The 12,985-nt window shown below is 33.7% G+C and overlaps 1 protein-coding gene across 1 annotated transcript in view; it reads left to right on the plus strand.

Annotated features, from left to right (window-relative positions):
- LOC136031680 (probable G-protein coupled receptor CG31760) overlaps nucleotides 1–12,985 on the plus strand; it is a 342,470-nt gene that overhangs the window by 223,315 nt on the left and 106,170 nt on the right. The window contains exon 12 of the mRNA XM_065711357.1: nucleotides 4,098–4,203. Within this exon, the coding sequence (XP_065567429.1) occupies nucleotides 4,098–4,203 (106 nt within the window). The remainder of the gene's footprint in view (nucleotides 1–4,097; nucleotides 4,204–12,985) is intronic.

The following is a 12,985-nucleotide window of genomic DNA, read 5'->3' on the forward strand; positions in this document are numbered from 1 at the left end:
TCAGAAATTTCGATTACGTGGTAAAGACAAACAAAAAACTTAGATTAGGTCATTACTGATTGTCATTCCCCCTTCTTAGATTTTTTTTGAGGGGGAAGGGGTTACAGCTTCTTTCTTGGGTATGCAATCTATACTCGGGTGGGATGGTTGTTGTTGTCTCGATCCATACTTATAACAACGCACTTGTAGTACTCCCCATTTAGAGGATACATAAACCTGTTGACTGACTGTACATCTTTGTTTTTTTTTTCAATAGGAATAACAGGTTTCAGATCCAACAGCTTTCATACCACCTGTGGTAAGGGCCTCAAATTATGTCAATAGACCTTTTAAAAAAGAGGCTTCAAAGATCTAGTTTGGTAGAAATATTGACATATTATACCTCCCATATGTCTCGATCTTAGAAAGAGGTTGGCCTACGTATTGCAATATACTAACCAGAAAAACCAAAAAAATTAAATATATATGGCATGACTTACTCTTTGATAATGCGCATCCAAGGACGAGATGGTTTGTGCTGTTCCAGCAGTAAGGGGCCCAAATTACGCAAATAGCCCATTTAAGTAAGAAGCTTTAAAAAAAAATTAGTAGAAGGGTGAATATATTTTGGATTGTTTAAATCTTGATCTTACAGAGATATTGACATTAATCTTTTTTTTAATGAGTAAATGTTCTTTCGTATTTTCTATAATTTCGTGGAAAAATTTGGAGTTTACAGTGAAAAGTTTCATTTAGAGCTAATTAATTGTTTTAAAATGTATTTAAGTAATAATGTTCTAATATGACAATATATTTTTTTAATAACCTTTTTTTGCAACAAAATCTACAGTGGGAGAACCAAAACTATGATTTCTCGATTGAATCGAATATATAATCTATAAGAATTCATTGACTATAAACAATTGGAAATTAGAAATATTTGAAGATTTTGAATTTTTATGGATTCTGCGTGACAATACTATTGTTTAGTTTTCAGTTGCTTCAAAGTAGGTTTCAATTGTGAACCTTCTACAGGCCTGCCTACCAACTGCTGTAAAGTTAATATTTCTCAAGCAATACTTGACGATCTTGCAAGGTCACCATTTGGGGCACTTATTTCCCCTCCCTCCTACAATTTGCAAAATTCCTGTTTTTCTGTATTGTCTTTGAAAGAATCGAAAGGATTCCATTAAATTTTGATTCAATCAACAAATTTCCCCCAACCCTTCTTAGATCATGCTTAATTAAAACAATCAAAGAAAATTCTATTCCTCTTCCCTCCTACATTTTCAAGAAATAGCCTCCCTGTAATCTTTGTGGTGAATTGGCTCATAAACTCCTGAAAGTTTCATTCAATTTCCCTATCTTAGCAGTTTTGAGTCCAAACATCAATTTTGTGTGTAGAGTCTGTTCTAATTGTTTATGCAAGTTTCAATTTATCAATTTATTTTAATTAATTTTTAATTACTTAATTAATTTATTGAAAACTCTCAATTCTTTAAGTCGATTTCGGCATTTGCATACTCATTTGATTGAAGCAAAGAAATAAATATTTCTTTCTTTGTAATTATCCATTTTTTCTGATCGACTGTGTATCCTAGTCTATGGAATAGTGCCTTACCTCCCTCCAAGCTGAGAGACTAAACTGCAACAGTTTTGTGCTGGCTATTTGAATCATCATGGGTTTGACAAAATTAAACAATTTTTATTACCTGAGAATTTTATCAAACAGTTTGTGGTAACGAACTGTAGCAAAGAGCGACCCGGCTCAATAGTAAATGAAACTCTAAAAAACGGAATTTTGATGCTAAAAGATACATCAAAAGAATCGGATTTTTATGTTGATTTTAAATATATAAGTTTCATCAAATTTATTCTGTCATCAAAAGTTACGAGCCTGAGAAAATTTGCCTTATTTTGGAAAATAGGGGAAAAAATGCCATAAAAGTCATAGAATCTCAACGAACATCATACCATTGTATTCAACGTATCATAGAACCCTACTGTAAAACTGTGTACCAATACTGTAAACTAGTGTTTTTGCTGTTTGATAAAGTAGAATTGAGAGAAAGAGTCAAACTTTAGCGTAAAGAGCGGGGCGTTGAGAAGGGAACAGCCCCTTTCATACACGGAGTAGTTTCTGTTCGCTTTAAGTTTTAATTTCGCTCCTTGCTTTCAGTTAAAAAAACTAGTGTTTTTTTTATTTAATTGCATGAAAAAGTCAAAAACAAGAAAATGATACTGTAAAAAGTAAAGATAGAAAAAAATATACGAAAAGTGAAAGAACAGCAAAAAAGACGGTATCATATCTTTTTTTAATGAAATGTTTTCCCTTCATATTAATTTGTTTTACTTTTAAGTCAGAAACTTCCAAAGCCACTTAGAAACTAAAATGTAATAAATTGCTAGCTTTTTTCCTTTTTCTGCTTTGCTTATAACATTGATTGCATTTGATTGATATAGAGCATCCTATCTAAAAATGATCCTATCTAAGGAGCCCAAAACATAACCCTTTTGATTGGGTTAGGAAACATCCAGGAAAAGAGAACTATTTTAGAAACCTTTCTAAGATAAAATGCATTTAAGCATAACATTAATAAATTTTGACTTTTCACTGAGTGTTTAATGAATTCAATGATTTTTTAATATCAATAGTTATATTTTTTTTAATGTCAAAAGTGAATATGAGGATCTCAGCATTTTGGGGTGAAAAAACTTTAAAATCACATCAATAACATCTCATCAAAGCAGCTACTATCTTGATAACTTTAAAATACGAAAAAGTATTATTTAATATCTTGTTAAATAAAAATAAAAAACAGTAATATTAAAAATAAAATTCGATTGCTTTTCTCAAATAAAAAGTTTTGTGGCAGCAGTCTACGACTATGTGAGCATTACTTTTAAAGCAATGTTTACAAATAGTATTAATAACATGAACTCAAAGCCAATGCTATTCTAGAGAATTCCCGAAGAAAACGTACATTTTAACAAAACATAATTGCATTTTCCTTCATTTGACCTGAGTCTTAGTGAATTCAATAATGTTACGGGTTTATTGTAAATTGAATTAACATTCATTCAATGTCCAAAATGAATTAGACATCAGGTGGTATTTGAAATATTAAAAAAAAAGTTTTTTTAACTGAAAGTAAGGAGTGACATTAAAACTTAAAACGAGTAGAAATTACTCCGTATATGAAAGGGGGTATTCCCTCCTCAACGCCCCGCTCTTTGTGCTAAATTTTGACTCTTTCTCTCAACTCTACTTTTTAAAACAGTAAAAAACTTGCGACATTCTAGGACCACTGGGTCGTTTACAATCACCCCTGGAAAAAAAAAAAAAAAAAACAAACGAAGATGCATCCGTGATCTGTCTTCTGGCAAAAAATACAAAATTCCACATTTTTTGTAGATAGGAGCTTGAAATAGGAACTTGTAGATAAAAGCTTCTACAATAGTGTTCTCTGATACGCTGAATCTGACTGTGTGATTTTCTTTAAGATTCCATGACTTTTAGGGGGTGTTTCCCCTTATTTTCTAAAATAAGGCAAATTTTCTCAGGATCGTTGCTTTTGATGGGTAAAACAAAAATTGATGAAACTTATATATTTAAAGTCAGCATTAAAATACGATTCTTTTGATGTAACTATTCGTGTCAAAATTACAGTTTTTAGAGTTTCGGTTACTATTGAGCCGGGTCTCTCCCTGCCACAGTTCGTTACCACAAACTGTCTGATTATTCTTACTGCTATATTTTAAGATTCGTTTTTAAATCTTAACATAGATTCAAACGTTCACTCGAAGAAGATACTGCTTTGGATACATAAGTAATACAAATTTTATTTATTACAGAAAAGGACTTTAGGCTTTTATTCTAAGGTTTGCGTTTCTGTTTGTCCTTTTCTGTTTGTTTTTGTTTTGTTTGTTTGTCCTTTTCTGTTCTGTTTTTGGTTTAGTCAGCTTGTTTTTAAGTTTATACCTGAGTTACGTATTTACCTGAGTCGTTTGTTTACTTTTATGGCTACGTATGATCTGTATATTTGGGTATGTGAAGGTATTACTGTGGATATCCTAAGAGACACATTTCTTAACGATTTTTTTTTCTTTTTTTGCAGAATGACACTTTTCAAAACGATTGGATCAGATGTCGAATTTGTTTTCATAGCAACTCGTTGTGAACTAAGCATCTTAACTACACTTGGGTTTATTTTTGGACCAAAGGTGCGTAACAGATGTATTTCTTATCCAAAACTTCATGCTAAACTTCAAAATTTCAATACTTCAACACCCCAAAAACTGCGCATTTATTCTACAAACAATATGACAGGATAGTAATGGTAAAATCGGGACATCAAATTATGCAGACAAGTAATTCTCGAAAGACTCTTGGCCATTTGTACTTGAACCAATAAAAGACTAATCTACTCAATAAAGAGATACATATTTAGGTAAAACTGGTTTTGTGATCAAAGAAAATAACTTTTTTTCTTTCTCTCTTTTCTTTCTCTCTTATTCTTTTGAACAAAGAGAAAGAAAGAATAAAAAAACTAACTAGCGAGCCTAGTTCAACAGAATGTAATCTTACAGCAAACGAGGATATTTTTCTTAGATAATAACTGGATTGTTTTTTGCTGCATCCCCTCCTTCATCCCCCAATGGTAGCTGATCAGAATTTTCTGATAACCATTGTGTTCAAAATAGTTGCAGCGACCAATAACTGTGCCTCTATAGATGCCAAAATACTCCAGAGCCCCTAGGTGAAGGCAGTAAATTAAGCAAGTTGCCCACTTTTTATATTACGAAAAGGGGGTATATTTAATTGTGAGCATCCAAAAAAACTAAAGGTATAATAGTAAAAATTTCAGGGACTGTTGGGTGGGATGCTACTATTACTATTCAATACACATTCCAGCACTAGGCCACCAGAGGCAGACACAGCTAAGCATGTTCCTCCTCCACTTCAATCCATTCAAAGGTCACCTATTCACTTTCTCCGAAAAAGCTTCCATTTCCTCTAAATCCTTTCTTAGACCTCTTTCTACCTTATTCGGGAACGACCTACTTTTCTTTTATCTTTTATGGATGGACAAAAGAACGATGTTCGGCAAAATACCGTCTTTTATGTGCAAAAGATGTCCTAGAAATCTCAACATTTCTCTCATTGTAGTGCAAGGAAATTGGATAGAACCATATTTTTTGCACAAAAAATATGTCTGGTGCTCGGCCAGTCAAACGGATGCCAGAAGCTGTCCGTTGACAATTTGAAAAACATCTAGCAAATCCTCCTAAGTCTTTCTGAGTGCCCACGCTTCAGTACCATGCTTGACCACGCCCATTATTGTTGCTTCCATTATTTTAGTCTTTGCTCGCTGACTTATCTTCCTATTTTTCCAAGTTTATTTCAATTGTGAGAGAACACAGTCCCCTTGGCTTCTACTTTTTATAACTTCACTGTAATCACCATCTTTACAAATAATTAATTAAACAAAACTTCCAAAATTTAAGTTGAATATATAAATCAAGCTTAAAACAAACACAAATATTTTGCTATTCCAGTATTAATGAAACCCGAAATGAACAGAAATTAAAAAAAGACAATCGTAGCAAACAAACAAAAAAAATTTACTAGTATAAATGAGTAAATAAATCTTAAAATGAGTGAAACTTAAATTGAATATGCAAATCCAGCTTGAAACAGACAAAAATCTCTACAAAAAAGTTTTACCTCTTTCTAAAAGTCTAAAATCTACTGTGTCATTGGCACTTCACTGAAAACTATATGTGCTTTGAGCAGTCTATAAAACTATAAACAAAATCAAACTGAATGTTTGATATATAAAGCTATGAATTATTAAAATATCATCTGTTCAAGATTTTATTTCACTATTTTATTTTCATTTTCTATGCTGAAATGACTGGAAAAGAAGATATTTGTAGTATAATTCGTTTTCACCCATGACATAGTAGGCTTTCGACTTTTACAGTTAGGGAAGAGGGTAATATTCAAACTCTCGTTCGAAGAGAAGCTATATTTGTCTTGAAAAGCTGTTGTTACGTTTTTTCAAGATTTTCGGAGACTATTCAGGCACCTTTTTCCGCGTCTTTTGTTTTCTGGGAAATAATTTCCACGGAAAGGGAAATTTTTGGAATGATCGAGAATCTGATTAGAGATTAAAGTCTTAATGAGTGAAAGAATGCTAAGGAGAATTTTTCAGACTGAATCGTCCGCAAGCAATATTGCAGGGAGGGCTATTCTCAGCAAGGATGGAATTGTCTAGAGGGGATTTGACATGAGGGGGAAATTTCCACGGAGAAGTTTTCCTTGTGGGGGAGGGGTATATTTCATAAAGGGTGAGCTATATTTACCCGCATTATTTGAAAAACGAACAGAAATTGTTCCATACGTGAAGGGTTGCCCCCTCCTCAATACCTCACTCTTTGGTCTAAAGTTTAACTGTTTACTAAAATTGAAAAAAGGGGTCAATTAATTAGAATAGAAAGTTTTTTTTTGAAAAGTACAAACAGCTTCCAAACAAACGCAACTTAGAAGCAACAGGGAATTTTTTTCCCAGACAGTGGAATTCAATTCAGCGAATATTTGGGCCCTATGTCCAAGGTACGTCTACAGCGCAACACCAGAAACAAATATATAAGAACCTAGGTTAGAATGTGAAAAATGAAACTAAAAATTAAAAAAAAAACTTTTTAAAACATCCCTAGCATCCTTACTTCAGCGAAGTTCAATCAGGACTGATAAATAAAATATGTGAGATGATAAATTCATTCAAACAAAACAGAACAAAATAATTAAATAAAAGTTTTTAAAAACTAATCTTGCTTTCTTGGTAGCTTGTCTCAAAAGTCTTTTTAACTTTTTCAATACTATTATATATTTATGTCGTGGCTTACAACAGCCACAACACAATGTGAAACTTTTTGTGTATTTAGCAATTTGATACATGATTGATGTTGTTTAAAGAATATTGATATGTGTAGTTCAAGAAAGAAAATGAATTCAACAGGTGGGGAAAATGTTAAGGCTAGTCTATATTCGGACTTTTAGGGGAAATGGAAGGAAAACTGCCAATTTATCCAGAAATGGATATCAGCTTTACTTTTCCAGTTGGGATGTTTGACAGAAAAAGTAGTCGAAGGTGTTAATTTTCCCACAAAATTTCCAAAAATTGAATAGTGGAGATTGACGAGTCCAAGAAAATGTACATTTGTGGATTTCCTAAAAATAACAAATTTTTTCTTATCTGAAAAAATAATCAGGAATACAGTTTTTTTTGGTCAATCAACTGCTTCAAAGGAAAATGTTTTCAAGTCAACTGTTTTCAAGTGTTTTTGAACATGCCATCATTCAAATAACGCATGTATCAATCTACTTAATGAGATCTATCTCCTGAACTTGTTAAAATTCCGAAGTTGACCATAAAAGCAATAGATAGCTCTGAATAACACGACTATCATAGATGGCGGTAAAACAGTTTCCCTTTTCCAAGAAATAAGCCAAGTAATAAACTACTGTTTCCATTGGTTGTTTCAAGATAAAGAGTAAGAAAATTCAGCCAAACTAAACAAACTTCTCCTGAATCATTAAAAAATGGGCTCAAATTGGCTGGTTTCTTTACCGTTTTCTTTGGAAACACCCAATGACAAATTTTTTTGGCCCAAAGGGATTTTATAGTCAAACATAATTTTCTTCTTTCAAACACTGAAGTATGAAAACTTCTGGATTTTTTTTCTGTCACAAGATGAAAAGAAAAATTTAGTAGAATAATTCGAAATTTGTCTTTTAAGCCTGTTGCAGTATTAACTCTAGACTCTCTAGTAGCACAGTAGGCTGATGCTCTGCTCGGCAATATGTCTCTTGGGGGGCTAGGAAGCAGACGTTGTAAGTTAGGTCCTGGGGGCATATATGGTTCTTAGAGAAGGGATGCTCGTATGAGCTTCAGAGAAGGCTCATTCGATTGGAAATTGAAAATTCTAGTTAACTTTTTAAGATTCAAAAGAGATCATGTGGCAACTAACACCCCACCCCCACAACGCCCTTTTCCTCCCAGACCCATCCGATACAAATTTTGAAATTTTGAAAAATGACAGAATTTTTAGCTATTTTTTAAAAGTACTTCAAAGGTCAGATAACAAAAACCCTAGGGACAGGCGTTATAAGTTATGTCCATGGGGAAACTATATTTCTTATATAAAGGATGCTCGTATAAACTTCAGAGATGGCTCATTTGATTGGAAATTAAAAGTTCTAATTCATTCTTTAAGATTCAAAAGAAATCCGAGGGCGAATAGCCCCTCCATGCCCTTTTCCCCCAAATTCATCCAATACAAATCTTGAGATTCCCATTTTGTTAAAAATAGTTCAAAGGTAGGGGATAAAACAGCCCTCCCCAGAATCCGGGGGCTAGTGTTGTAAAATATGCCCTGGGGACATATAAGGTTTTTGTGGAAGGGATGGTCGTATAAACTTCTGAGATGGCTTATTCGATTGTAAATAAGACTTTATGTTGCCCTCCTCAAGAGCCAAAAGTTATCAGATGGTCAGAGACCACCCTAAGGTCTCTTTTCCCCAAATGCATCCAATCAAAACTTTGAGATAGCTATTTTGTTCAAAATAGTTTAAAGTTCAAATAAGGAAAACTCCTGGGTTGACACAATCTCCCAGAGCCCGAGGGCAGGTTTTATACGCTATGCCTCGAGGGCATATGAGGCCTTATGTAAGAGGTGGTTGTATAAACTTTAGAGATGGCTGTATTGATTGGAAATTGAAAGTTCTAGTTACCTTTTTAAGAGTTATCAAAAGTGATCGAAGGGTATCTACCCCCACGTCTTTTCCCCCAGATATACCCAATCTTGAGACAGCCATTGTGTTTAAAATAGTCCAAATTCAAATTACTATTAATTAGGGTTAAGAAATCCTCCATAGCACCTGGGACAATGACTATAGCTTATGTAAGGTGTAAGTTCCTAAGAATTGAAAGTGATCAAAAAGAAACAAGCCCCCCCCCCATAATAATTTTCAGAATAATATTATTATATTATTATTATTTCATAATAGTTCAAAATTACTATGACTTAGAGGTTGAGAAATCTTTTTTGGAATGGGAGGTCGCATTAACTTTGGGGGGGGGGCTCGTTCTATCGGAAATTGGAACTTCTAGATCTTTTTTAAGAGTCAAGACTGATCAATGCCCAACCAGACCACGCCACTTTTTCCTAAAGGGCATATGGTGAAAATTTTGAGATAGCCATTTTTTCTAAATAGTTCAAAGGCCAAATAACTACGGTTCGGGGTTGGCCCTCCCCCAGGCCCGGGAAAACAGCTTTGAGCTACGGAACCTAATTATTTTTACTTTGATACTTTGTTGACTTTGATGCTTGGATTTAGTGATTTATATGGTAACTTCGATTTACGGTAAGTTGTGCAAATTGATTTTTGTTACTTTGATACTTTCTTTACCTTGATACTTTTGGTACTTTGATACTAGTTTTGATACTTTGATGAAAGTTTGGTGTTGAGAAAAAATATTATTTTGAAATAAGGAGTTTATAAAAACCTGAAACTTTTTGCAATCAAAAAACGAACAAAAATAAATAAAAAAAATTTCGAAAGTTTTCGAAGTTTTAACCCCAATCCGAAAGAATTGGGGTTATGTACTTTTAATGAATGGTGTCTTCACTACAAACAAGAGTATGGCTACTGCCCGTTTGTCAAACGGTAAAAGTATCATTCTCTTACTTAAATAACCAATTCTCTTACTTAGAATCCTCATTCTCTTACGTAAGTGGCTGCAAAGTTCTGCAAAATTAGTTTACCTTTTTTTTTTTTTTTAATGATTGGTAGAACAGAATTAAAACACAAGTTAGAATTGGACTGAGGATTGGTTGATAGACAGCAGTCGTTTTTAGGGAGTAGGGATTAAGTACTTCTACTGAATGGTGTCTTCACTACAAACAGGAGTATTGTTACTGCCCGTTTTACTAACGCTAAAAGTATAAGATTTACTGCATATTTGCCGCTTTACTAAAAGGAATTATATTATAAGAGTATTTACCAATAGGTCCAAAAGATCCTGCGGCTTTCACTATTCCCGAAGTTTGGGGGATTTCCCAGAAAATCTTGCAAAAACATAGCAACAAAATGCTACGTTCCAGCATTTTGTTGGATAAATCCTCTGGAACATCTCACGTGAAAAATTTGGCAAAAAGAATGTAATATAATTAGAAAGAAGTTCATATAGCAATTCTGTCAAATCCCCAAGCGTAACATATCCCCTATAATATTCAGCCCCAGGAATTTCATTCCCCAAGGAAAAATCTCCCCATAGAAATCCACCCCAACCACAGCCCTCCCCCCTCTACCCGAAAAAATTTCTGTATACTTCCCAATAGTAATTACTATACGTAAACAGTGGGGGGATTCCATAACTTACAGAGCTTCTCCCCACGGACTGCAGGGGGAGGGTATTACACTTAAAGACATAATTATTTGATCTTTCAATTATACTGAACAAAATGATTATCTCAAAAATGGGATTAGATTATCCTGGGGATAAAATGGACGTGGAAGGGAGCCAAGTTGCCCTAAAATCCTTTTGGTCACTTAAAAAGGGCACTAGAACTTAAAATTTTTGTTCTAATGAGCCCTCTCCCAAAATACCCCTAATAAGGGGGTTTAATGTCGGAATGGCCTCTCACTCAATTGGACTATCTGTCTTGGCTTTTTCTTCAATTAGCCATGATGAGATGCCCACAACTACTCAATTCAATTCAAATTCGATTTATTCAATTTCTAATTGAAAAAAATCAAATAAACACGCATCCGTGATCTTTCTTCTGACAAAAATACAAAATTCCACGTTTTTACTGATCATAGTTTGAAATCTCTATAGCAAGGTTATCTAATTCACTGAATCTGGCGGTGTGATTTTTATTATAATTTTAAGACTTTTAAGGGGGTTTTCCCCTTTTTTCGAAAATGAGACAAATATTCTCAGGCTCGTAACCTTTTATGAGTAGGACTTAATTTAAAGAAAATTATATATTTGAGATCAGTATAACAATCCAATTCTTTTGATATATATATTTGAATCAAAATTTCGTTTTTTTTACAGTTTTGGTAACTATAGATTCTGCTCGCTCTTTATTTACAGTTCCTACGAACTGCTTAATGTTCATTTGCACTCCACTTTATATTTGAAACACCATATGAAAATGGAGCTTCATAGATCTAGGTGGCTTTTGATTCAAGCTGTGATTGAATCTGGTTGTTGATATTGATTCAAATTATGATTTTTTATTTTTATTTTTGCGGGCTTTGGCTTAAAACAGCCACAGCATAATATGAAACTTGAGGTGTATTTAGCAATTTGATATATGATGGATGTTGTTTAATGAATACTGATATGTGTTAATCAAAAAAGAAAATGAATTCAACAGTTAGGGAAAATGTTAAGGCTAGTCTCCATTTGAAATTTTTAGGAAAAATGGAAGAAAAACTGCCAATTTATCGAGAAACGGAGACCAGCTTTACTTTTCCAGTTGGGTATTTTGACAGAAAAAGTAGTCAAAGGCGTTGCTTTTCCCACAAAATTACCAAAAATAGAATAGTGGATATTAACGAGTCCCAGAAAATGTACATTTGCGGATTTGCTCAAAATAACAAATGGAGATATGCCATTAGTAAAATTTTTTCTTATCTGAAAAATTGTCAGTAGTATAGTTTTTCTTGGCAGTCAACTGCTTCAAAGGAAGGGGGCCGTTTTTCAGTGTTTTTTAGCATGCCACCATTCAAATAACACATGTATCGCTTCCGCTTAATGAGATCTATCTTCGGATTTTGCTAAAATTCAGAAGTTGACCATAAGAGTAATAGATAGCTCTGAATAACTCGACAATCATAGATGGCGGTGAAATAATTCCCCTTTTCCAATAAATAAGCAAGTAATAAACTTCTGTTTCCATTGGTCGTTTTAAGAAAAAAAGTAAGAAAATTCAGCCAAATTAAACAAACGTCTTATGGATCATTCAAAAATGGGCTCCCAGTCACTGATTTCTGCGGTTTTCTTTGAAATCACTTAATGACAATTTCTTTTACGCAAAGGGATTTTATTGTCTAACGTAATTTTCTTCTTTTGAACACTAATGTATGAACTTTTTTGGATTTTTTTTCTGTCACAAGATGAAAAGGGAAATTTAGTAGAATAATTGGTAATTTGTCTTTTAAACCTTTTGCTGTATTAACTCTAGACTCAGTAGCAGCACAAGCACAGTAGACTGATGCTCTACTTGACAATATGACCCCTTGGGTCTCGTCCAAACTGCTTCAAGGCTGGGCGAAAGGCTCACTATCTGTCCCTGAAAAAAACACAATTTTACTCTTAATTTTTACTTATTAAACGAATGTTTTGTGTCGTAAACCGTTTAAACGGACCGTTAACCGTTTGTCACAGCCATTGGACTCTTATGACGCATTAACCTGTAGTCAAAACGGATAAAATTAGCAGATCACATCAAAACAACTGTCTTTGTGAAAAAACGTATCTGTATGACTAAGGGTTTGTGAAGGTCCTGATAAAAATACTAAAATGATTAATGCTATACACGAGAACATTATTTCTATGGTTATGGTAGCAATTAAGGCTAATAGCTGGTTTAGTAGCAAACAGTTCGTGGTAACGAACTGTAAGTAAGGAGCAACCCGGCTCAATAGTAACCGAAACTCTAAAAAACGGAGAATATCCGTTTAACCTGAATAACCTGAGAATATCGGTCTTATTTTCGAAAAAAGAGGGAAATACCCCCTAAAAGTCATAAAATCTTAATGAAAATCATACCGGAAGATTCAACTTGTCAGAGGATCTTGTTGTAGAGGTTTCAAGCCCCTATCTGCAAAAATGTGGAATTTTGTTTTTTGCCAGAAGAAAGATCATGGATGCGTGTTTATTTGTTTGTTTGTTTTTTTTTCTTCCCAGGGGTTTTTATCGTC

Source organism: Artemia franciscana, chromosome 10 (genome assembly GCF_032884065.1).
Source record: "Artemia franciscana chromosome 10, ASM3288406v1, whole genome shotgun sequence".
Lineage (NCBI taxonomy): Eukaryota > Metazoa > Arthropoda > Branchiopoda > Anostraca > Artemiidae > Artemia > Artemia franciscana.